This window comes from Perca flavescens, chromosome 16, assembly GCF_004354835.1.
Source record: "Perca flavescens isolate YP-PL-M2 chromosome 16, PFLA_1.0, whole genome shotgun sequence".
Classification (NCBI taxonomy): domain Eukaryota; kingdom Metazoa; phylum Chordata; class Actinopteri; order Perciformes; family Percidae; genus Perca; species Perca flavescens.
Genome location: NC_041346.1, coordinates 28,029,919 through 28,053,660, shown reverse-complemented (window position 1 = coordinate 28,053,660; position 23,742 = coordinate 28,029,919). Strand labels below are relative to the sequence as shown.

The following is a 23,742-nucleotide window of genomic DNA, read 5'->3' as shown; positions in this document are numbered from 1 at the left end:
AAGAAGACACGACTGTGATGGGAAACTTCAGTCTGCAGGTGGCCAGGTGTCCATATTTCCAAAGAGTGCTTCAGTTTAATGCAAAGTTGTGCCCGCTTGCTCTTGATGCAGAGAAACAGCTGGAAAAGCAGCCCGCTGACACACCTTTCCTTACTTAGTGTTAACAGTCCAAGGTATGTGGTACTTTGATTGTTCTCACCAGAAAAAAAAAAAACTAAGTAAAGGAATAAAAAGAGGAAACGTAACTGACAAACAGAATAGTGGTTTATTGTGTCTTATATTCTCATTCAGTCCAGGAGAGTTGTGGTAGTTGCTCTTTACTATTTACAATAATTTATTAGATTAGTTCATCTAAAAACTGCTTTTTCTTATTTTTTCTAATTTGCTCGGTTTCTTTTTAAAAGGAGCGTGACTATTTGTCCTCATTTTGACTTATAACTGCTGTATAAATTCATGAGTTTACTTACAAGCTTGTGTGCTATAAGAGTTGCAAATGTCCCAGTGGTGTGTGTGTGTGTGTGTGTGTCTCTGTGGTTGTGTTTGAAGATCTCACAAACGCTGAGTGGAGAAATACGCAGGGAAGGAAGGAAGGAAGGAGGTCAGTGACGACTGCGCTCGGGCGGGATGTAGGAGGCGGAGGTTGGCTGTTGGGCCGACAGACGGTGGTCTAAGGGTGGAGGGGGTCGGGGGGGCTGACGTGGGGGCAAAGTCATCTGTATTTTGGAGGTGTGGGATGGTGTTCAGATCTTGAGGTTCTTTATAGTTTCTGCTCTCTTCTTGAGCAGATCTCCCACCTCCTGTAGGGAGCGCAGGTAACTGCTCTGCACCTTGTCCATGGCAGCCTTCATAAACGACGCTTCCTCCTGAAACAGACCACACACACACACACACACACACACACACACACACACACACACACACACACACACACACACACACACACACACACACACACACACACACACACACACACACACACACACACACACACACACACACCCCCCATCAGCTGATCGTGCACGCTGAAAACTATTTTCGGTTTGACGCTGCCATTTTTAAGTAATTGTTCATTACTTAAGGCTGATTTATGCTTCTGCGCTAATAGAGAGAGCGAGAGAGGGGAATGAAATGCCCAAAGGGCCGCAGGTCGGAGTCGGAGCAGAACCCGCGGCTGCTGCGTCGAGGAGTAAACCTCTATATATGGGCGCACGCTCTTACCAACTGAGCTACCCGTGCGCCCGTTTTATACCATTTCAAACATAATATTCCTTCCATTCAAGGCAGGACATCAGCTGAATGTATCCACAGAAAATACAAAAGGGGATTTTCCAAAGAGACCCAGAGGGCAAAAAACAAATCGAAGACCAAGAGCAGCTTCTTTCCTATAAATAGTTCATCTGTAGCAATAATAGATCGCTCAGTTTTCCTTTTCTTGATTTGATCCGATGCCTCAATGAAATCAAAATAAATCCGTGAGGAGCTTCTATTTACCTTTGTGTTGTTTCTCTTTGAATAAAAAAAAAAAAAAAAAAAAAAAAAGGAAATGTGTGGATACAAATACTGACAGGAGGGAAAGCAAAACTGTTCCGGTGTCGGCACGCTCACCTCTGTGGGTCCTTCCAAGCTTAAACCGGCCAGTTTAAGGGCCGTCACGCCAGTCTCTTGCCCCTTTATATGGTCCAAAGCCTGGGTGAGCAGGTCCTGCAAGCTCCCCGTCAGCTCCTGGAAGCCACACACCACGGCTGGCTGCAGGAGACACACATCAGCAGCCATCAGGTCAGCCAGGGAACTACACATTACTGGGTTTCTCTCTTTTCTTTTTTTTGATCAATTTTTTTTTTTATTGAAGAAAAAAAAAGGCACAAGATTAACAACATAACATCACAGATGTCACAGACGCCACCGTTTGAAATAGTTCTTATCACGGTCTACCCTGGCTGTAGATAGGTGGGCCAACGCTTTTGTCTCAGTGCAAGTAATTAGGTTGTTTTTTGTCTTTTGTTGGCTCACTTTTACTCACAACATGCTAACCGGCAACATAGGATTCCATTCACTACGCTAAGCTAACTAGCGGCGGCGCTGCACCGGACCAAAACAATGCATGAACAAAAAATGTGTTGGCCTATCTACAGCTAGGAGAGACCATGATAAGCCCTATTTCAACAACACACACAATCATTTTTTGGGGCATTTAACCTTAAATAGACAGAACAGCTGTAGACAGGAAAGGGGGGAGAGAATGGGAAGACATGCAGCAAAGGGCCACAGGTGGGACTCAAACCCTGAGCTGCTGCGTCGAGGAGTAAACCTCTATATATATATATATATATATGGGAGCACGCTCTACCAACTAAATGGCTATTTCACATTGAAATCTTGCATTAAAAATAGAACTGGGCAGCAACCCACGCATATCGGCACAAAATGACCTTCTTCAGGCCCTCAAGAACCTTGGACCTTTTTTCTCTTTTGAAGGTTTATGTTCCCTTTTCCAAAAAGCACCTTCACGATTGGTTTTGAACTTCAGAGTCCTCCCGGACATTTTTTTCTGCTTAAGATGCATGCATGGATTTTTAAGAGGAGGATAAAAAAAAAAAGGAGGGGGGGAAGGAAACTGTACCAGAGCTGTGTTCGTATCCTTTTTCTTCTTCTTCTTCTTCTGTAGACTAGTCTTGAGTGGTCGGAGGATCTTGGCACAGTGACTAGCCATCCACAAGACTATGCTCACCGTCTGTGCAGAGTAATATCAGCGTGTTAAACACATTAGATCCAGAACACAAGCAGGCAGGACACCGTGTGCAAGCGGAGATGTCTCACCTCAACAAAGAAGATTAGGTTTTCTAATAAGTGGGGCTGGGTTTTTAATTTGCTGTCTTTCATTTCCAATACATCCCCTTTGCATTTATTCAGTATTTCTGTGCAGAGAGAGAAGAAAACATGAAGCATGTCAGACACAGGAAGAAGGTCTGCAGGTTCACTGCGCTAGAGAGTTGGAGATCCAGCTGCTGACTCACCTTGAAGCTGAACTACTAATGATATGAAGCCGTTACAGATCTGGGTTTGAAGCTCGGACGACTCATCTAAGAGGGGACAAAGAAAGCAAGGCCAAAGGTGAGAGTAAAGGCATTAGGCAACACAGCATTGACAGGGCTGAACGATTCGTCGTTTTCAAACCGAAATCGAGATTTGAAAGAATGCTTGTCGTGAAGACCGCGATTAATCGAATGTGCAATATTTAGTTGAATGTTTGGTGTAACATTTGGTTTAATATTTTTTTATTCCACTTTTTATTATTTTATTTACTGGGTTTTTTTATAAGATAAATGATGGAATAATGTTATATATCACAGATTGTTGAAATCTGAAATTTCCTATTTCCATTTCCTGTTACTTTATTTAACATGATGGTAGAAGGTGTATACACACACACACACACACACTTTTTTATTATTATAACTTTTGTGATATCTGTGTTTGACTGTTCAATATATATCATATGCATGTTCTCATCCCTGCATAAGAATACAGAGCAGTTCTGATGGTGTCTCATGTTATAATGCTCCAGGACATGTTTTATCAGTTACACAGAGGATATTGAACTTTGGATACAAAGCATGTGTGTGTATTGCAGGCCTCTGTGTAGTGTGCAGCGTTTCCTCTATGTAGATTTTGTAGTGGCGGTCCGCCATGGCAAAATTTCTGCCGCCACGGTATCAGAAATAGGGCAGATGTTGCCGCGGTTGCCTTTTAAATAATGTTATAATAATGCATGCAGCTGGCTGCCGCTCACATTGCAATTTAACAACAAGTTGAACTATTAAGAGGTTATTGGGCCCATCCAGTTTAACTCCACATACTGTTCTTTTGATGGAGTTTATTGTCAAAACGTTCACTTTCTTCCGTTCACTGGTGTATAATAAAGTGTAAATTGTAATTTCCTCATTAGGGATCAATAAAGAGTATACATTAAATTATAGATTGTTTCCCGAAACCGTTCAGCCCTAATTGTTGATCTGCCATCTCTTCTTACCGAGTGAGACTGTCTCCAGCTCCTGCAGGTGGACCGACAGCTGGAGGGCTGCAGCCTGGCACTGACAGCTCCCACTGGACAGAGCAAGGGCCAGGCGGGTGGAGGGGGGGCCCAGGAATGGATACTGCAGTACAACAAGACATCATTACAGCAACGTCTAAGGCTGCAACTAACGATTATTTTCATTGGCGATTAATCGGTCAATTATTTCCTTGAATAAATGGATTAGTTTGTTTGGTTTATAAAATGTCAGAAAATGGTGCAAAATGTGGATCAGTGTTTCCCAAAAAGCCCAAGATGACGTGTCCTCTTGTTTTGTCCACAACTCAAAGATATTCAGTTTACTTTCAAAGAGGAGAGAAGAAACTAGAACATATTCACATTTAACACGCTGGATTTGAGTATTTTCACTTTTCTTTCTTTAAATAAAACAGAGATGCACCGAATCCAGGATTTAGCTTTGGATTCGGCCGAATATTGGGCAGAATTTTTTTCCCACCGAATCGAACCCTACGCTTGCGCTACGCTTGTCGCCGTAATGACGCCACCGTTGATTACGGGAAGGTGTTTACGTAGGTGGAGCGTTCAATGCAGTAGGCCGTGAGAAAGTGAAAATGGAACTGGTGAGCAGAAAAAGTTGTTGTCTGGCAGTACTTTCAGTCAAAAGAAGGCCACTCAGGTCCAGCTACATGTTCAATCTGTTCAATGCCGATTTGTCTCGTGGTGGCGAGGACCTTAAACTATACACAACATGGCTGCTGTTACAATATCTGGTCTGAAACATCCGAAAGAATACGAGTTGTGCACGAAGGAATCTCCAGACAGCAGCCAAAATGCATCAACTTCAGGTACGGCAAAGGAAGGACAGTCATGTTTACGTCATGTGTTTACTGTGTTAATGGACTGAGGATGGGAGTAGAATTTGGTATTCTGTTTCGGATTCGGCAGTATTCGGATCGGTATTTGTCCGAACCCCAAAGATCTGGATTTGGTGCATCCCTATTAAAAAATGACTCATACCGATTGAACAGATCTGTAACCTTCTCTGTCCCGATTTCAAATTTGGACAAATCCCTGTGAATGTGTGAAGTGTAACAGTTTCTCAATCTCTCATCCCTTGTTTCTTTCTCTCTCTCTTTTCGGTCTCCTTTATTTTCTCTTGATATTATGGAGTAATTATGTATGAGACGGATGTCGGCTGGTGTTAATGTTTGTACGTGTGATGACCTGTAGGACTGGGTATTGTTAAAAAATGTTCAATACCGGTGCCGATACCAATACCGTGACTTTGATAAGAGTTCCTAAACAATACTTTTTTTTCGATTATTATTATTATTATTATTACTAATTCTATTTCTTATACTTTATGTATATTTTTTCTCCTATGTCTACTTAATGTGTATTTGTGTAATTCTGATGTATGTACTTTTTTTTTTTTTTTTTTTTTTCTTTTGAGCTGCTGTAGCACAGGAATTTCCCTAGTGTAGGATTAATAAAGTCAATCTCCTCTTAAACGTACCTGTATGCGTTTCTCTGTGATCTGAGCGGCAGTCTGCAGGGTCTGGTTGAGCTGGGAGAGCAGGCCGCTGAGGGCCGAGCTCTTGTCTCCGACTCCGTTCTCGTGGACCGTCTCGGAGTTCTGTTGCGACGGCGCGTGTCCCGGCGCGGCCAAGGAGGCGAGGAGGCGAAGCGTCAGAGAGCGTAACCTCAGCCAGACGGACTCCTCCTCCAGAGACCGTCGCCGGTGCTCAGCGGTTAACTCTCTACGGGTGGAAGAGGCACACGGGTTGATTTTGGGGCCATCGCTCATTTAATTTTTTCAACAAAAAAGTATGATGACAATTATTTGTTGCCGACCTTTTTTTCCCACAACAAAAATGGGATTTAAACTAAAAAATGTGAGCTTTGAAAACAAATTAAAAAAGGTATAGTGGAGGATTTTCTTTTTCCGGGTGGATCATCAAGACTATTGGTCCTCCTAGTTGTCAATCATTCTGGTGATATGTTTACGTAAGGCTGTTGTACGTGCTCGTCCCGAGCTTTCAGGTGTATATGTGTGCTGAGCTTGAGCTACGGTTTCAGCCATTCATTGAAGCTCGCCGTTCACACCGTGTTTTTTCAAAATGTCTGAGGGTCGCAAGAGAAAAAGTGTCTACGAATTGTATGACAAGAAGAGAAAGGCCTCTGAAGAAAGAAACAAGACCAGTGTTTTTTGGAGAATGTTTCACACGCTGGCGTGCGCTAAAAGCACAGGTTGGGCTTCCCACTGATGCCTCAGTCGCAAAGTTTCTACTCCACAGGTAAAGTTTGGCTATTTGGAGAAATCCATTTAAAATCACTGCTAGTAAAAGTTGATGTAAGCTATGATTAGCGATGCTAGCCCTGGCACAAGTCACGCACACACGGTAAACATCTCAATTTGTGAAAAAGTGCAAATCTTCTTTTGGAAAGTAGGGTTGTATGAGCCATGCCGACAGCAACTTGTAAACAGTGCACTCTCGTGCACACGTTTAATAGGCGTTCCCTCTCGGGAGCAGGCAGAGTGTTGCGCATGTGCATTTTTTCAAAAAGTAGAGAGGGCGGTTCTTTTCTAAAATTCTGGAAAATCCTCCACTATACCTTTAAATGTTACAAAATGTATAACAATGTTTTTCAAGAATACAAAACAAAAATGATTATGTGAGACGGACTTAATTACTGTTATAATGCAGACGTATTCAACGATCTGCCTTCATCTGTGGAATCACACATTGTTTGCTCCCGATTGGCAAAATATCTCTTCTTCAGAAGTCAATTTAGCTGCTCGACTGCTCGATAAAGAGCAGCATCTTGCATTTCAGTAACATCATGTCTGTCCGTAATGAAAGCTAATGCTACCAGTTAGCTAACATTACATAAACCGATTAATGGACTAAACGCATCCATAATCCCACTGAAATCAGACAAGACGGGCAACAAAACAGCTGGGGGGGAAAAACAACACAAAAAACAGGCAAGTCAGCATTCATTTAAAGGGAAGCTAATGTTAAAGGTAACATCGGCTGTGGGTGTCAAGTTAACGTCATCTTTTACGTTTAGTATCAGAGAAGGAATAATGTAGGCTGTCAAGCTTTAAAATCTTCACCCAGGGTACCCCCAGGATTCTCCAAAGTAAATTTAAGACTTTTTAGGACCTTTTAATACCACCTAGGATGAAATTTAATGCCAACTTCACGGCTATATAATGGAGGAAAAAAAAATCAGTGTGGATTTGAAGTATTTACCAAGTAACTTTACTTGAATTTAACAAAACGTTTTTGTACTCTAATAACATAAAATAAATACAATATTTGTCGCACTCAGAGCTCTTATGTTGTGAAACTAATAGTACAAAATAAATGTTACCCACACAAAATATTTATTTGACTTTAGGGCATTTATTTAAGGACAAGAGAAAGTTGAAGACCTTTGTAAACGAAATGTAATACTTTTAAAAAAGGCCTTATTTTTGGAATTTAGAATTCAAAACTTTTGTTTTTTTTAAATTCTTTTAAGACCCCGCGGGTATCCTGTCCCCCATGAACAGTTTAGCATTAATGTTTTAGCTGCTTGTCTCAAACTAAATACAGACAGTGAAACTGTATTTCAGGAAACAAGTGAGTGAAAAAGCAAGTGGACGGTTGGGTGAGAGGTTCTGTTCAAACGGTTTGGAAATAACTGGGTTTTACTGACAAAGTGGAGTCGGTTGTAGGCTCTGAACAGTTTTCATATGATGGACTTTGACCGGAGCACCAATGAGCTTTGAGGGCAGAGGGCTACTGCTTGTGCTGCGATTAAAAGATGCTAAATGTCTTGTCGACTAAAACACAAAACAATCAAATGACTAAAATATGACTAAAACCAATATACACGTTGTTTCAAGACTCAGACTACAACAGAGTTTCTGCAGGTTTCACCAGGTCAAAGTTAAGACTTTTTAAGACCATTATGAATGAAATTTAAGACCTTTATCACAACATCAACTAAGCCCTAAATTCAGTTTTTTTTTTTCTCAAGCAAGAAAGTATATCTGAATAAAATCTGCTTTATGTACAATCCAAAAGAGACTTGCACCAATAACACGGAAGCTGATTGGCTGCAATATAAGTTGCATGTTGGTCTCATTTGTAGTTGTAATACAGTGAAATTATATTTGAACTAGCGAAAGATAGAACTAACAACACCACGGAATAAAAAAAAAAAGAGCATTAGAGGCGTTTCATAGACGCAGGAAAATTAAGACCTGTTCAAAAGGATTTAAGATCTAGAACACACATTTTTAAAGACCCCACGGAAACCCTGTACAACTAAATCAAAATCAGGCGCCAACACTTGACACTTAACTTTGGATACGAGGACCAAAAGCGCCTCGTTTCTGAAAAAAAAAAAACATACACGTACCTGTCTTTAGGGTCCCAGCTGGTAAAAACGGTAAGGTCTCGGTTGTCCCTCATGTTATCCCAGGGGATGTCATCGTCCTCTGGAGACAAAGACATGGCCTTCACACTCTCGTCCAGACTCAACACACTGGAAGACAAATAAAAAAAACACATTGTCTAAAAGGAAGAACTCCACAGCGCTATAATTCAGGGCTTAATGTCTGGAGTATATTCTCACATATCGGCCTCGAGGAACAGGTCCAGCAGCATCCTCTCAGTGCGGACCTGGGCAAAGTGCAGCGATTGGTTCAACCGGTTCCTGAGAGCGATGAACTCTGGGATTTTCTCAAAAGCTCCGTACTTATATGCCTGGATGATATACTCTGAGGTCTGGTGGGCAGGACGAGAGAAGGAGAGATAAATGACATAAAAACACACGTGACCCCCGGCTTTAAAAGTGTCCGAAATTAAACGGCAAGGCGGGATGGACTTACATCTTTCTGGTTAGAGTGGAAAAACCTGAGGGAGAAATTACAGGACTGGGAGGCTGCAGCAAACTGACCCAACGACTCAGCGTAGCGTGTTAACAGAAACCTGGAAATTAAAAAGAAAACAACTTTTTTTCTTCACTTAAATCTCTTGCTGATAATATAACACTGGCCTGGGCTTGTATTTATCAAAGATCCCAGAGAAGGACAGTACATTGGTTATAGCCGGCCAAAAACTCTTAATTACTTGCACATAAACAACCTAGATGGTTTAGTCACCTATATTATTTGCCTATACACATGTCATCTTCATCAATAACACACTGTCATAATCTGAGTACTTTCTGAGACGTCTAATAAATACCGGCACAGATGCATTTAAAAAAAAAAAAAAAAAAAAAAAAAGGTGGCTGTGTATTTATACTTGGGATGCACCGATCCGACTTTTTCAGTCCTGATACCGATGCCTGGGCTTGGTGTATCTGTCGATACCCGATACCGATCAGATACCGTTGTTGAATTAATAATACACTGTATACCTTCCACCTTATACCTTCCTTCCACCATGTGGAAGAGACTAAAGGCACCAGACTTTCCTAACTAAACATTACTTACATAACTAAGACAAAATAATATAGAAGTAATGTATTGAATTCTCATTTATTTGTACACTCAACTCTTCCAGCATGCGACACACGGGCGACAGAGGGGGAAAAAAAAACTAACAAAACTGGATCGGCCTGTGGATCGGTTCATTTTTCCGATCCAGCTATTTTGTCGGGACCGATATCTGATCTTAATATCGGATCGGTGCTCCCCTAATTTGTACTGACCCTATGGTGTCGTGCTGTACGTGCTTGGCATCCAGGCTGGAGTAGAGGTCCACCACGGGCTCAAAGGCTCCCAGGTGACAGTAGACGAGTAGCAGCAGCAGCTTGAACTGGGCGTTGGAGGGACTGAGAGACAGACCCTCCTGGAGGACACCCAGACACTGCCACACCATGTTCTCATCCTCTGCAACAACAACACCACCACCACCACAGAGCAACGTGTTTAGAGACACTGTCACTGGCAAGAGAGAAAGAGAGAACAAGAGAAAGAAAGACTCACCCGTCTCCTTCCATAAGTCGATGTATACATGCGCTGCCATGAGACAATACATATCAGAATACTGCAGCTCCGTCTTCAGAGCAGTCTTCCCTGGTGAACACAGATATCAGACAACATCGGAGTTGCATAAAACTGGTGTTTCGGACGAGGTTTTAAATCTTATGTCAGGTGCTAATGCCGCCACATGTTCAGTGACCACAAAGACACACACCCTGCTCCTTTCCATATGCAACTGTTTCGCTACATAAATGAGAATGGCTTACTGAGGATTGGAAACTTGTGATGGTTTGTAGATTATTTTTTGGGGCTTTTCCCTTTATTTTGTAGTGACAGTGGATAGACAGGAAAGGGGGAGAGAAAGGATTAGGCAATGGTTATGGTTTGGGTTAAGGTTAGGTGCCTTGGTCGCAGCGCTGCCTGGAAGGTGACGTTTAAAAACACCATCGAGCTTCGAACCCGGGCCGCTGCAAAGAACTCAGCCTACATGGGGCGCACGCACTTACTGGGTGAGATAGAGGCCGGCCCGAGGTGTAAACCCTTTCTTTTTGCCATTAAGAGTTTAAGCAACAGTTAAAAAAAAAAGAAGAAAAAAGACCACCACATGGCACAGTCCCGATAGATCAATCCCATTGAACACCTCTGCATGGTCAGCTCTAACACAAAGGAAGCTGCAGGTGCCTGAAAACTCCTTTCCAAAAACTCTGGCGCTACACTTGCATTTTGAGAAGGAAAACAGAGTTCTTAATTTAGGTCCTTGCATAACTACAGTCCCTGCTCCAGTTGGCCTCCATCACTGAACATTCACACACAAATGTTGAGGTTGCAAGAACTTGTGTGCAAGCAGGGATTGTTTGTGGATTCTTTTTTGGGGCTTTTCCCTTAATTTTGTAGGGACTCGAACCTGTGGCCGCTGCAAAGGACTCGGCCTACATGGGGCGCACGCTCTTACTGGGTGAGCTAGAGGCCGCCCCGTTTATTGATGTTTAAACTAGGTCACGTAACAAACTTTTCGAATCAGTCTTAAAATAAATACAAAAAAAATGAGACAAGAGGCGAACAAGAAAAAGAAGAGGCAGTGATGGAGAGAAACGAAAAGACAACTATAAAAACACTCACAGATGGTCACCATTTTGCTTTCCTTTCTACCTCTGGATATCTCCTGTCTTAACATGTATCGAACCGTCGGAGTCACTCAACAGTAAATTACAAAGAGCAACAAGTTGGCTGTGTTGCTTTCGGTTGTCAGTATAATTTGCCAACACTTTACTCAAAATGTTGTTGTTCTCAAAATGCTTTGGAAACGCAACAACAATGTGCAAAAAAGGGCTTTTCCCTTTATTTGTGGGGACAGTGGATAGACCGGAAAGGTGGGAGCTATTATGGGGTAAGACACGCAGCAAAGGTCCGCAAGTCAGACTCGAACCGCTGCAAAGGACTCCGCCTACATGGGACTCACGCTCTTACTGGGTGAGCTAGAGGTCGCCCCTACACTATGTTTTTAATTATAGCTGGGCAATATATCGATATTATATCGATATCGTGATATGAGACTAGATATCGTCTTAGATTTTGGATATCGTGATATGGCATAAGTGTCTTTTCCTGGTTTTAAAGGCTGCATTACAGACTGTTACGTTACATTACCAGACTGTTGTAGCTGTTCTATCATTTTACTTTTCCCACTTAGTCATTATATCCACATTACTGATGATTATTTATTAAAAATCTCATTGTGTAAATATTTTACGAAAGCACCAATAGTCAACACTACAATATCGTTGCGGTATCAATATGGAGGTATTTGGTCAAAAATATCGTAATATTTGATTTTCTCCATATCGCCCAGCCCTATTTTTTAATACATCAAATTGCTGTGGTTTAGGGGATTGCATGCCTCTTGGCTCTGAATACAATCTGATCCTGAACACACTTCTGTTGCCAAAAGGTTTAAGAGTGAATACAAGCGATGTTCTTACCAAACTTGAGTCCATGATGATAGTGAGCTTTGAGCTCCGTGATGAGCCGCAGTTTCCCCTCCACGTCGAGGGCATGATGCAGCCCGAGGGCTCGACTCAGCTGACACACACACAGATGCCTCTGCAGCGCCTTGGTGTCCTCTGGAAAAGCAAATCCCTCCTCTCCCTGCTCCCCCAGTGGGACCGCTTCGCTCACACGGTTAATGAACTAAAAAAAAAAAAAAAAAAAAGTTGGCACGAGAGGAATGCGTTTCACAGCCTAACCCTTCACCCGGCACGAGCGTCAATTTCAACAGTGCTGCTGGAACTTACCTGAACATGTTGTTCGGGAGCGAGCAGATGGAGGTATATTTTTAGGTCAGTGATGCAGCAGGGTTTGTCTCCAAACTTCCCAAAGAACTGCACCATTAGCTCTAAAGGCTGACCTGTTTAAAGCCACATAAAAGTCACATACAAAAAAAAAAGCACCTGGCAAAGGGTGAAACTCAAGAACAGGGCAAAAGCAACCGTTTGTACAGTCCGTGTGTTTTACCTAACAGACTCTCTTCGGGACAGCCCCTTTCTCTCAGTCTGTGAATTAGTTCAAGGCGAGCTAAATAGGGTCCTCTGAGTGCACGAGAGTCTTTGCCGTCCTCCCCTTTAATTCTCTCCTCCACGAACCTCACCACTTCAGCCACAGTGTGATGTACCGAACCCTCCGAACAGCTGGAGACAGAGACAGACAGACGCACATCAATGCTGGACAATATTACATTTATTTATATAGAAACAAATCTCTTTTCTTTTATTGCCATCCAAAGTTTAAAAAGGTAAACAATAAGAGCTGTCAAAACTGGCCAAAAATGACATTTGAATATTCGTTAAAAAAACACATATGACCAGTAATATCCTTCACTGGTCTCTGTCCAGAGATGGAGACCAGTGAAGGATATTAGAAGTCACTTTTCCGGTGATGGCTGAGTGTTACTAAGCAGCCTCCAACTGAGAGACACGACGTAGATGTGACATGAGCAACCTGTCTGAAAGTTGGAAAAGTTCCCAATCTCACAGAGACGGAGAGTGTAGGTATATGTAAGGAGATAACATAGACACAGGCTAATTATTGATCACTAACATGCTAGTTAACATCAGTAATTGAACTTAAACAGCTAATGTAAGTTGAAACTGCCTGCGAGCTTCTCCTGTACTATACGCTAATTCCTCTACTGTGTGACAGTAAGTCTCGTGGTTATGACACAATCGTTAGCCTATTTTTATAAAAACGTCTGCTACGGAGCCATAACGTGAGGTACAAGGTAATGGAGCCTTTTATACATTGTCGTGTTTCTTTAGAAATAAACAATGGACAAATAGAGTCTTTAAACGCTACAGATGTAAAGTTATTCGCTGTCAAAGTGAATGGGAGTCAATGGGATGCTAACGCCGGGTGATAGCTTCTTAGCAAGAAAATGGCGCCATAGGAGCTACGCTCTGTGGAGGCAGGATTACCCCTCTTGATTCCAACCAACCAGAGCAATGCTAGCTTGAAGCGACGTGGAGCTTACGAACAGTACGTAACTTGATTTATGGATTCATAATTATGGATTCATAGTACAAAGAAGGTGGAGTTTCAGGCTGGATTAAAAAGCTTCTGAAGGCCTACAATCGCATGAAAGATCCAAAAAAAAGTAACTATCCATACTGTACTGATCTGGAGATATTGAATATGACATAAAATGTGACGCGTCGATGTTAAAATATTAAAGCTGAAACCCCTTTAGCTAATGTCTGATCACTACCTTCCAAAAGCAGCTGGCTAGAACTGTTTAATAATAAATATTAGAGGGATTTTTAGGCCAGTGAAAAAACAAACATAAATGCTTCCCTGTGTTAACTCTCAGCCACCATATTAAGATGGTTTCTTTCATCATTAAAAAGATGCCATGTTTTAAAACAGCATTTTTAATCTATGAAGTTGAGACAGGTCTTGCAGTCCTTTGTACTCACTGTTCGCCTTCTTCAGGAGGACTCCACGACTGATCAATCAGGTGGAAGAGAGAGTCAAAGTAGCAGGGGTAGAACTGCCAATCATCAGGGCTAGAAACACAAACATACAGGGTTGTAATGCAGGTGCGATCTGGAACTCCTCCCATGTTCACACAAGCCTCGTCTTAAAGAGCCGATCACTCACTTTTTGAGTAGCAGCTTGTGAGCCAGGGAGTTGCACTCTGGCCAGCGCTGGAGTCTCTGGTAGAGCTTCATACACTTGCTTTCTCTGCTCTGCAGCTCACTGGTCAGCTTCTCTGTGGGACGATGCAGACACCAGCTATTTGAATCCCAATTGTGTTTAACGTGGGATAACACCATTTGACTAACTTCAAACTATTTCAAGTAACATTATGGGTTATTAACACTGTATTTATCTTTGTTAAAAGGTCCCATGGTATGACAATTTCATTTTATGAGTTTGTTTTAACATTAATATGCGTTCCCCCAGCCTGCCTATGGTCCCCCAGTGGCTAGAAATGGTGATAGGTGTAAACGGAGCCCTGGGCATCCTGCTCTGCCTTTGAGAAAATTGAAAGCTCAGATGGACCAATCTGGAATCTTCCCTTTATGACATCATGAGGGGAAAGTTACCTCCCCTTTCTCTGCTTTGTCCGCCCAGAGAATTTAGCCCACCCATATATAAGAGAGAGAGAGAGAGAGAGAGAGAGAGAGAGAGAGAGAGAGAGAGAGAGAGAGAGAGAGAGAGAGAGCAAAGTGGCAGTTGGTCAAGGCCACTTGTGCTTCACATTGCTTTGCTATAACTACTGAACAGTAACCGTTATTATTCAAGTTCATCAGTGTTTGACTGCTTTCTGTTGCTCTACATGACTTGGGTACTATCTTGCTAATGTTATTGTCATTTCTGTGCAATTCTGTGCCATGTTTGTATTTATTGATCTGCCACTTCATTGAATTCTTCATTGATTTAAGAAACCCTGCCAAAAGGTCTTTAGCTGAAAATGAACCAACTGGCTAACACCGGCACATTTACAGCGGTGCAGAGTAATGTGTATTGTCCTTAAATAAAGATGATGATCTTTCAGGCTTTCCAAGTACAGAAACACATACACCTACCCCCGAGTGGGCCCCTGATCACTTCGAGAGCCTCCACACACTTTCCCAAGCGCTCCAGGATCATAAAATACAGCTGCACCTACAGTCAAATGAAAAGCCGGAAACAACTGTAAAAAAAAAAAAACTACCAACAAACCGCCCAACATCTTTTAACTTCACAGCAAAAATAACACCTAGGCTGAGTACAGCTGATTCAGTGGTTGCCTTGCAAGAATAAAAAAATAAATAAAGATTCAACTAGGGCTGCAACAACGAATCGATAAAATCGATAAAATTCGATTACTAAAAAAGTTGGCAACAAATTTAATTATTGATTCGTTGTGTCGCGCAACTATTACGCCACCTAGTCCCGGAGATAAAAAAAAAAATTGAGTTGAGCGCATAGAGGAGCAAAGCAGCGCAGAGTAAAAGAAAAAAAGAGCAGAGTGGGGGTAGAGGAAATACGGAGAGAGACCCGTAACGTTGTTCTGAAACACTCGGCGGAGGCAGAGAAATCAGTATGACCCAAGTCATCCAAGGTGTGGGAGCATTTCACACTAAATAAATCAAAAACGTGTTAATTGCAAGATAAACAAAAGCGACACGGCATGGCACGGGCGCACCACGGTGATGAGTCGGCACCTAAAACGTAAACATGTTGGAGTCCTTGATGAGGAGGAAGGGAGTTCAACAGCAGGGTAAAGTCACTACACTATCCTCCTTCTGTTCCGTTCTGAAGGGAGGAACGTAACGTACCTCCAGTAGCTCTTCTGGTGCTGCCGTTTACTCGTTATCCAGCTGGCTAGCATGACAAGCTAGCGTTAGCTCGGTAATAACAGTAATAAAGCAGGGATGGTATAGTTTGCAAGACTAAAGACACGGTTTTATTCCCTCGCCTTTTTTGGCCCATTAATTTTTCAATCTGTTATGTATATATTATGCGCTTTGTCCAATATCAGTTATTGTTGACAAATATATTAGTGTGTGGTGTATAAACGAACTTAACTTGCACTTACTACAATGATGGTAATAATTTAATGAATGAGTGTGTGTGTGTGTCTCTGTCTGTCTGTCTGTCTGTCTGTCTTGTCTGTATCTGCTATTTGGGTTACTTACCTTTACACAACTATTAACTAAAACAACAAGTATGTATGTATTGAGTTGATGTAAATTAATGCTTTTTTGTTTTTTATCCGATTCATCGATTAATAAAAAAAAAAAATAAAAATCGACAGATTAATCGATTATTAAAATAATCGTTAGTTGCAGCCCTAGATGCAACTGGTAACACTGTCTGATAAGGGCCTTACTCACCTCTGCTTCTGCTTCAATCTTCTCTTCCTTGACCATTTTCTCCACCATGCGTTCAGCCAGAGGCAGGAACATGGTTTGGGCCAATTTTTCATCTTGTGCTGAGATGGCCTAACACCACAAATACAAACACGTTTTTCAGACTAATGAAAACATTTAGGGAATGCGAACGCCTTGTGTCGTAAAAAAAGAAGAAAAAAACAGCCCGCCCATACCTGCATCACCAGACTCATGACAGACCAGAAGTAATACGGATTCTTGGGGACGATTTTATACAAGGCCATTCCCGCCTGTAAAGGGCGAAGATGCAGTCATCAACATCCTCTTCATTATTCTGATTATATGTCCATCTCTTTTAATTACCAATGGAGCACAAAAGCCACAGCTGTTAGTCATGTGTGCTCGCATGTTTATGTGCAGCGTGTGGACGGAGGATTTCTCACCTGCTGCATCTTCTTGTACTCCCCCACGCGAGCGTACGCCATGAAGAGATGAGAGTGATACTCCTCACTGAGAGGAACCTTCTTCACTGCTGCTTCATACAGCTTGGTGACCAACTCGGCTGGGAACAACAGCAGGCACAAGAGTCAACATGCAGTCACTCTACTGTTATTACCAGCATTTATGTATTTGTGTGTGTGTGTGTGTGTGTGTGTGTGTGTGTGTGTGTGTGTGTGTGTGTGTGTGTGTGTGTGTGCTGTCAACGAATATTCTAAATTCAAATATATATCTGAATAGTTAAAGTGCTCATTTTATGCTTTTTGGCTTTTTCCCTTTCCTTTATTGTGTTATATATCTTTTCTGTTCACGTTGTAGGTTTACAAAGTGAAAAAGCCCAAAGTCCCCCCCAAAGGGACTTACCATCTCCAACAGAAAACACTGTTCACCAACTGCTCCAAACAGCTCTACTGTAGTCCAGCCTTTACTTCAGAGACCAACGTGGTCACTTTGTAACACACGTTATAATGCTCGGCTAGCTGCTAGCATGGTACACCCTCATACTCTGCTTCTGACTGGCTAGTAGTCCTTACCTAGGTACTGTCAGGGCACGCCCTCATACTCTGCTTCTGACTGGCTAGTAGTCCTTACGTAGCTACTGTCAGGGCATGCCCTCATACTCTGCTTCTGACTGGCTAGTAGTCCTTACCTAGGTACTGTCAGGGCCCTCATACTCTGCTTCTGACTGGCTAGTAGTCCTTACCTAGTTACTGTCAGGACACGCCCTCATACTCTGCTTCTGACTGGCTAGTAGTCCTTACCTAGGTACTGTCAGGGCACGCCCTCATAGTCTGCTTCTGACTGGCTAGTAGTCCTTACCTAGGTACTGCACATGTGCGACTCCCAACAAAGATGTAACAGAAGTGCGATGTCTCACTCTGTAGCTAAAACAGAGAGCTCAACACACAGGGTGAAAAGAGGAGCTGCAGCAATGTGCAGTACAACAAAAATATGGTGTTTTTTGAAAATTAAACCATGTTAACCTATTCTGATATAACCTCTAAATACAATTATGAACCTAAAAATGAGCATAATATGAGCACTTTATTATAAATAAAGATCGGCTACCTGCCTCGCGCGATCTATCGTGTGGGCCGCTGCTTCAAACGTTTCGTCTGAGCCAAGTCGGTCGGGAAGAGGGAAGCGAGCGAGTGGGCGTGATGTTGACGTTCTATAATGCAGCTGCCGCTACCGAAAGTAAACAAACAACCAGGGCGAAGAAGAAGACGGCATAGAGACGCCAACGTAAATCGTTAACTGCAGAGACAACGAGAAAACATCGTCTGACATGGAACAGCAAGAGACTCTGTAGTTTGTGACCAAATTACGAACGGTGTAATCTGCTGAGTCACGTCTGTCTCCTGCATGCTCCAGAGAGAGGACTGACGTTACACAAGTAGTTATGTCTCCCGTTGTATTGGTTTGCCCTCTTATGGACATAATGCGCAGAAATACTCTCACCTTAAAGATTATTAGGAAAACCTGTAAGATTTCTCGTTAATGCAATTATCTAATCAACAAATCACATGGCAGCTGCTTCACTGCATTTAGGGGTGTGGTCCAGGTCTAGACAATCTCCTGAACTCCAAACTGAATGTCAGAATGGGAAAGAAAGGTGATCTAAGCAACTTTGAGCGTGGCGTGGTTGTTGGTGCCAGACGGGCTGGTCTGAGTATTTCCCAATCTGCTCAGTTACTGGGATTCTCACGCACAACCATTTCTAGGGTTTACAAAGAATGGTCTGGAAAAGGAAAAACATCCAGTATGCTGCAGTCCTGGGGGGTGAAAATTCTTTAGGTGAGTATAAATATTTGAATATATTCAAACCTTTTTTTTTTTTTTTTGGCCAGTTTTAAACAGCCCTAGCGCGTGTGCATGTGTACTCACGACGATGCATCTCCCTGTAGAGAATAGTCAGAGCTTGTAGCGAGTTGTCGTCAGTGGGCTCTTGAGTGGCCACCTCCTGGGCCAAAGTGAAGGCTTCATCCTGCTTCCCAGTCCTCTGGAGGCCAATGGCTTTTAGGACCTGAGAGGAGGGAGGACAGACACAAATACGGAGTTACAGATGGAGTAGAAGAGCGACAGAAAGAACAGAGCACGCATCAACACCCATTATGTATGTCTGTATCAGTGTCTCTGTGGTGGCCACCCACCAGGAGCCTGGCTCGGTCCGAGGTTTCTGCCTAAAAGGAAGTTTTTCCTCCCCACTGTTGCACTTAATGCTTGCTTGGAATTGTTGGGTCTTTGTAAATTATAGAGTGTGGTCTAGACCTACTCTATCTGTAAAGTATCTTAAGATAACTCGTTATGATTTGATACCGTAAATAAAATTGAATTAATAATGGAATTGGAGAATATTTTCTGACTAATGCCTAATCTTTTCATTCTGCTCTTGAAATAGTAGATAGTTTTACCTTTTTTTAGGCATATAAAAACAATATGTGGTAGGAAAACTTCAGGCATACATAAGGGGTGTTCAAAAGTCATATATGGCGAAAACCATTCAACTAAGGCTCTCAAATATAGGAAGACAAAAAGAAAAAGCTTCATGCATTCATTCAAGTATTCAAGCTATTTCAGGGCTACATGAACGCAATAGTAACTGTTTTGTATGCACAAGTTCCAAAAAATGTATCATTAGTTTTTTTAAATCCATGTAGGCGGTAGAAAAACAGTAGAAAAACAACTCAACACTTTTTCAGTGAGATCTGCTCCTTAGTCACCCACCTTGGCACAGTGCAGGTCCTTGTGTTTCTTCAGCAGTTTATCTGCCTGCTGTATTGCCATTTTATTGTTGCCATTATCAAGGTAATCTGGGGAAACACAAGGGACAACATGATGACATTAATGATAGATTGTAAATATTAGACTTGAACTCATCTTACATATAACTTTGAAGGCAATGGGCTGTGTTGGACCATGTAATTAGATTAGTCAATTATTTGATTAGTCGAGCTACAGAACATTATTTTGATAATTATTTGAGTGATATTTCAAGCACCAAACATTCAATGGGGCCTCTCAGTTGTGAGGAGTTGCAGCTTTCATTGTTTTATGTGACAGTAATATTTGGGATTTGGACTGTTGGTCAAACAAAACGATGAATTTAGAAAGGCAACTACCGTTTTTTTTTTATCTGGACCCTATTTTCCTACGTTATTGTGTCTAACAATCTTTGACATTGGTCCAGTATTAAGCAGGGGCGAAACAAGCTACAATGTAAGTTAATAGGGGCAATTGTCCAGCTTGTATTTACTTTCACAAAAGTGCTGGTTTTGCCGCTGACAGACTCAGATTAATATTCTAAGTGTTATGGAAAGGATTTCTAAGGAGGTCGACCTTTCTGTTAAAGAGTACCGGTAAGATCCTTTTTTTTTTAAACATAAAAATATCCGCAAAATTGCGTTCGCTAAACCCACCAGACTCCATGTAAATAAACAGAAATTTTAGCATCTTTAAATACACTTCATTCAAAGTCGACAGAAATAACATAAAACTATGAAAAGCTGTTTTTTTAGGTCGTCTTTCCACTTTTCCAACCATCACAACTCTAGTTTTGGTTGAAATAAACACATAGTTTACCGATTTACATGTGAAAATACGTTGGCTCTATACAAGCTAAAAGTATTGCTTATTTAAATGGAGTCTGGTGGGTTTAGAACTAGCGACTTCAGAGCCGTTTCTGGTTAAACAGAAAGGTCTCAAAGGAGGTTTTAAAGGTCTATCTCTGAAGGGATCCTTTCCATAATGCAGTGTTTCCTTTAGGATTTTTTAGCAGTGGGGGCAGGTCACGTTTTGACGATAAACTACATCAACACAACAGAATGTGGAGTTAAAATGGACGGGCCCAGTAACCTCTGAATAGCAATAGCAATGTGAGCGGCAGGGTAATTTAAAAGGCAACCGCGACTACATTTTTCGTACAGCCCTATTTCTGATACTGTGGTGGCACAAATTTTGCCATGGTGGGCCGCCACTACAAAATAAACACAGAGGAAACATTAATGTTGTCAGACACTTAGAATATTAATCTGAGCCTGTCAGCGGCAAAACGAGCACTTTTGTGAAGGTAAATACAAGCTGGACAATTGCCCCTATTAACTTACATTGTAGCTTGTTTCCTAGCTGCCGACTGCAGCGATCTCACTTAATACTAGACCAATGTCAAAGATCTTTGTTCCCATCAGTCACTTAGACACAAAAAGGGTCCAGGTTGAAAAAAAAGGTAGTTACCCTTTAACTTGGGTTTTAGGTTCAAGATTCAAAATCCTTTATAAATCCCACAACATAGGGATAGGGGGGAAAAGTACAATACACTAAAGATAAACAAACAATAAATAAGTATAATTAAAGAGAATAGTCAAATGTGTTTACAGTATTGCACAGTCACATTATTATTGCTATAACAGACTTCTAGAGCATAAAAGTAACCGAAGAGAAATATAATCGTCCGTTTAATGAATGATGAAAATATTTCTTCGCTGAAGGCAAAGTGTCACATGTCTTTTTGGTTGGCATGCATATATATAGGTTTACAAATATCTATCTATCTATCTATCTATCTATCTATCTTTCTTTCTCACACACACACAAACAGAGATACCTAAGTTCAGTCTCCTCAGAACAGCTGGGTGCCAAAATTAACAGTGCCAGACAGCACACTGTGATTATGTCAGGTCTATTCTCTCTGTTTAAACTGTCATCACAGAAGAACCAAAAGTTGACAAACGCCTACAGAAATGTGAGGAACATGGACTTATTGTCAGCTGGATCAGGGGTTGAGAAGTTCATGGTCTGCTGCCAAACCAAGCAGCCCTGAAGTTCCAGCCATGGATGAAAAACACAGAGACTAGCTTTTAGGGCTGTGCTCGATTGAAGAAATTCTTAGTCGACTAACACTCTTTCAGCTGTATCGACTAATCGATTAGTTGATTTAATCGACAGATCTGTAAATCTGAGTTTCTCCGCAAACAGTCACGCAAAAGCACCACTTTAATTCTTGTGTTTACCAGTGATGTGCTCGTACGTTTCTTGGAAATAAATCATTCAGCATGAAAAAAAAAAAAAAAAAGCATAAAACATGACTAATGGACTAAAGAGATCTAAGTTGACTAAGACCAAAACGACCGATTAGTTGACTAATCGACTAAGAGAGAGCAGCCCTACTAGCTTAACTTATTTATGGGTTTCTAACTACATTTTAATGTCTTTTCAGCTAGAAACCACCCTGCTCCTGAATAATTTGACAAAGTAACATTCACAATAAACCTGTTCATTATCAGTTTAGATCTGTGAAAATCTTAAAATTACTATTAAAACAGGTCGTAGTTCTTACCAGTGATTGAAAGTAAATAAGTACATTTACTTAAGTACTGCATGCAAGTACAAATTCAAGGTACTTGTACTTTACTGAAGTATTTCCATTTCTGGCTCCTTGCATTCCACTAAATATTGTACTTTTTACTACACTACATTTGTCTGACATCTTTAGTTACTTTGCAGATGACCCCTACCTGTCCAGTGAAAACCACGTATCTCCAGATGTGCTGATGTTGAATGTTTGTGATAAACTGAAGGATGAAGTCTGCCTTTATGTGTTGAGAAAATTACTTCTTAAGCTAAATAAAAGTCTTTATAAAGCCTCTTGAATCAGATGGAAAATGCATGTCACAAAGCTGAAAACAGGGCTGTTTTTCTAAACGCTGTGAAAAGTTTAAAAACTTTTTAGAGATCTGTGGTTCTCACAGATCATAGGATTACCATATATAATATGATGCATTGCTGTAGATTAAACTACCCAACAGTATATAAAAAGGAGTTAAAATTAGCAAAACCTTAAACATCTACAGCAGTAAAATGCAACATAAACATTAATGCAGCGGGAATATTAATCCAGAAACATCAGATAGAAGAAGAGGAAAACACTGACAGGGAACATTTCACTGCAGCATATATAACGTTACTATTACTTCTGGTTTTGAATGCAGGACTTTTACTTTTAGTTGAGTACTTTCACAGTGTGGTCTTAACACTTTTACTCAAGTAAAAGGATATGAATAACGTTACTTTTCCCACCACTGCTCACTTATAAAACCCAGTGAATATCCGTTATGTACCAGCTCCTCTTTCTGGGCTTTAAGAGTTCCGTGAGCTGTGACAGCTCCATGCTAGCTAGCTAGCTAGCTAGCATGGAGTTAGCGTGAAGCATTGTCCTTACACTATTATGAACCAAATGCTAACTGCAAGCTAACCGTGTAACATTGAGCTAGCAGATACAGATTCAGACTGGACGCGGACAACTAATCACACAACGAGAGCGAGACATACGACTCCCATAAATAAACAACTTTTCTTTTTAAACATTCATACAGTTGGAGCATGTCAATGGGCTGCCTGGCTAGCTGACACATTAGCATGCTAGCTAGCTGTCAAATAGCGACCGTTAGCAAAAAAAAAAAAAAAAAAGGAGCTCGACTTTGAGAATGAGCCAAACTGGACGACAGACATTTCCGCAGCATTCAATGCTTTAACACCACCGGGGACGTTTAAGGATTTAACAAGGGGACACACGGTTTCATCCAGAGATCCGTGCCCTACCCCCGACTCGGTGGCAGACCGGGTAAGGTGCACTGTCATTGGGCGCAGCAGGCAGCAGAGCCCGTGGTTGGAGCTGGAGGGGCCGCATCGCTGCCCTCCGACTCCAGCACCTTCTACTTTAATACACACGCACCGGTATACAACACAAGGATGTGTCCCAAACATCCAAACACGCTTCAATATATAACTCCCCATTGAGTCCTTACCGTAAATGGGTCTGAGTCTCCTGTCGTTGGGATCCTGCACATGGCCTC

At 41.6% G+C, this 23,742-nt stretch overlaps 1 protein-coding gene across 1 annotated transcript in view; it reads right to left on the bottom strand.

Annotated features, from left to right (window-relative positions):
* Window positions 1-246: 246 nt before the first annotated feature.
* Window positions 247-23,742, bottom strand: part of naa25 (N-alpha-acetyltransferase 25, NatB auxiliary subunit) — a 23,599-nt gene continuing 103 nt past the window's right edge. The window contains exons 1-24 of the mRNA XM_028602093.1: window positions 23,695-23,742; window positions 19,619-19,704; window positions 18,779-18,917; window positions 16,837-16,955; window positions 16,609-16,683; window positions 16,397-16,504; window positions 15,104-15,182; window positions 14,172-14,283; window positions 13,988-14,077; window positions 12,534-12,706; window positions 12,314-12,426; window positions 12,002-12,209; window positions 10,026-10,115; window positions 9,749-9,929; window positions 8,922-9,021; window positions 8,666-8,817; window positions 8,450-8,575; window positions 5,550-5,793; window positions 4,031-4,154; window positions 3,015-3,080; window positions 2,818-2,915; window positions 2,621-2,731; window positions 1,606-1,746; window positions 247-863 (exon numbers count right to left, since the gene is read on the bottom strand). The exon at window positions 23,695-23,742 is cut by the window's right edge and continues 103 nt beyond it. Coding sequence (XP_028457894.1) covers window positions 741-863; window positions 1,606-1,746; window positions 2,621-2,731; window positions 2,818-2,915; window positions 3,015-3,080; window positions 4,031-4,154; window positions 5,550-5,793; window positions 8,450-8,575; window positions 8,666-8,817; window positions 8,922-9,021; window positions 9,749-9,929; window positions 10,026-10,115; window positions 12,002-12,209; window positions 12,314-12,426; window positions 12,534-12,706; window positions 13,988-14,077; window positions 14,172-14,283; window positions 15,104-15,182; window positions 16,397-16,504; window positions 16,609-16,683; window positions 16,837-16,955; window positions 18,779-18,917; window positions 19,619-19,704; window positions 23,695-23,742 — 2,906 coding nt within the window. The 3' untranslated portion in view covers window positions 247-740. The remainder of the gene's footprint in view (window positions 864-1,605; window positions 1,747-2,620; window positions 2,732-2,817; window positions 2,916-3,014; window positions 3,081-4,030; window positions 4,155-5,549; window positions 5,794-8,449; window positions 8,576-8,665; window positions 8,818-8,921; window positions 9,022-9,748; window positions 9,930-10,025; window positions 10,116-12,001; window positions 12,210-12,313; window positions 12,427-12,533; window positions 12,707-13,987; window positions 14,078-14,171; window positions 14,284-15,103; window positions 15,183-16,396; window positions 16,505-16,608; window positions 16,684-16,836; window positions 16,956-18,778; window positions 18,918-19,618; window positions 19,705-23,694) is intronic.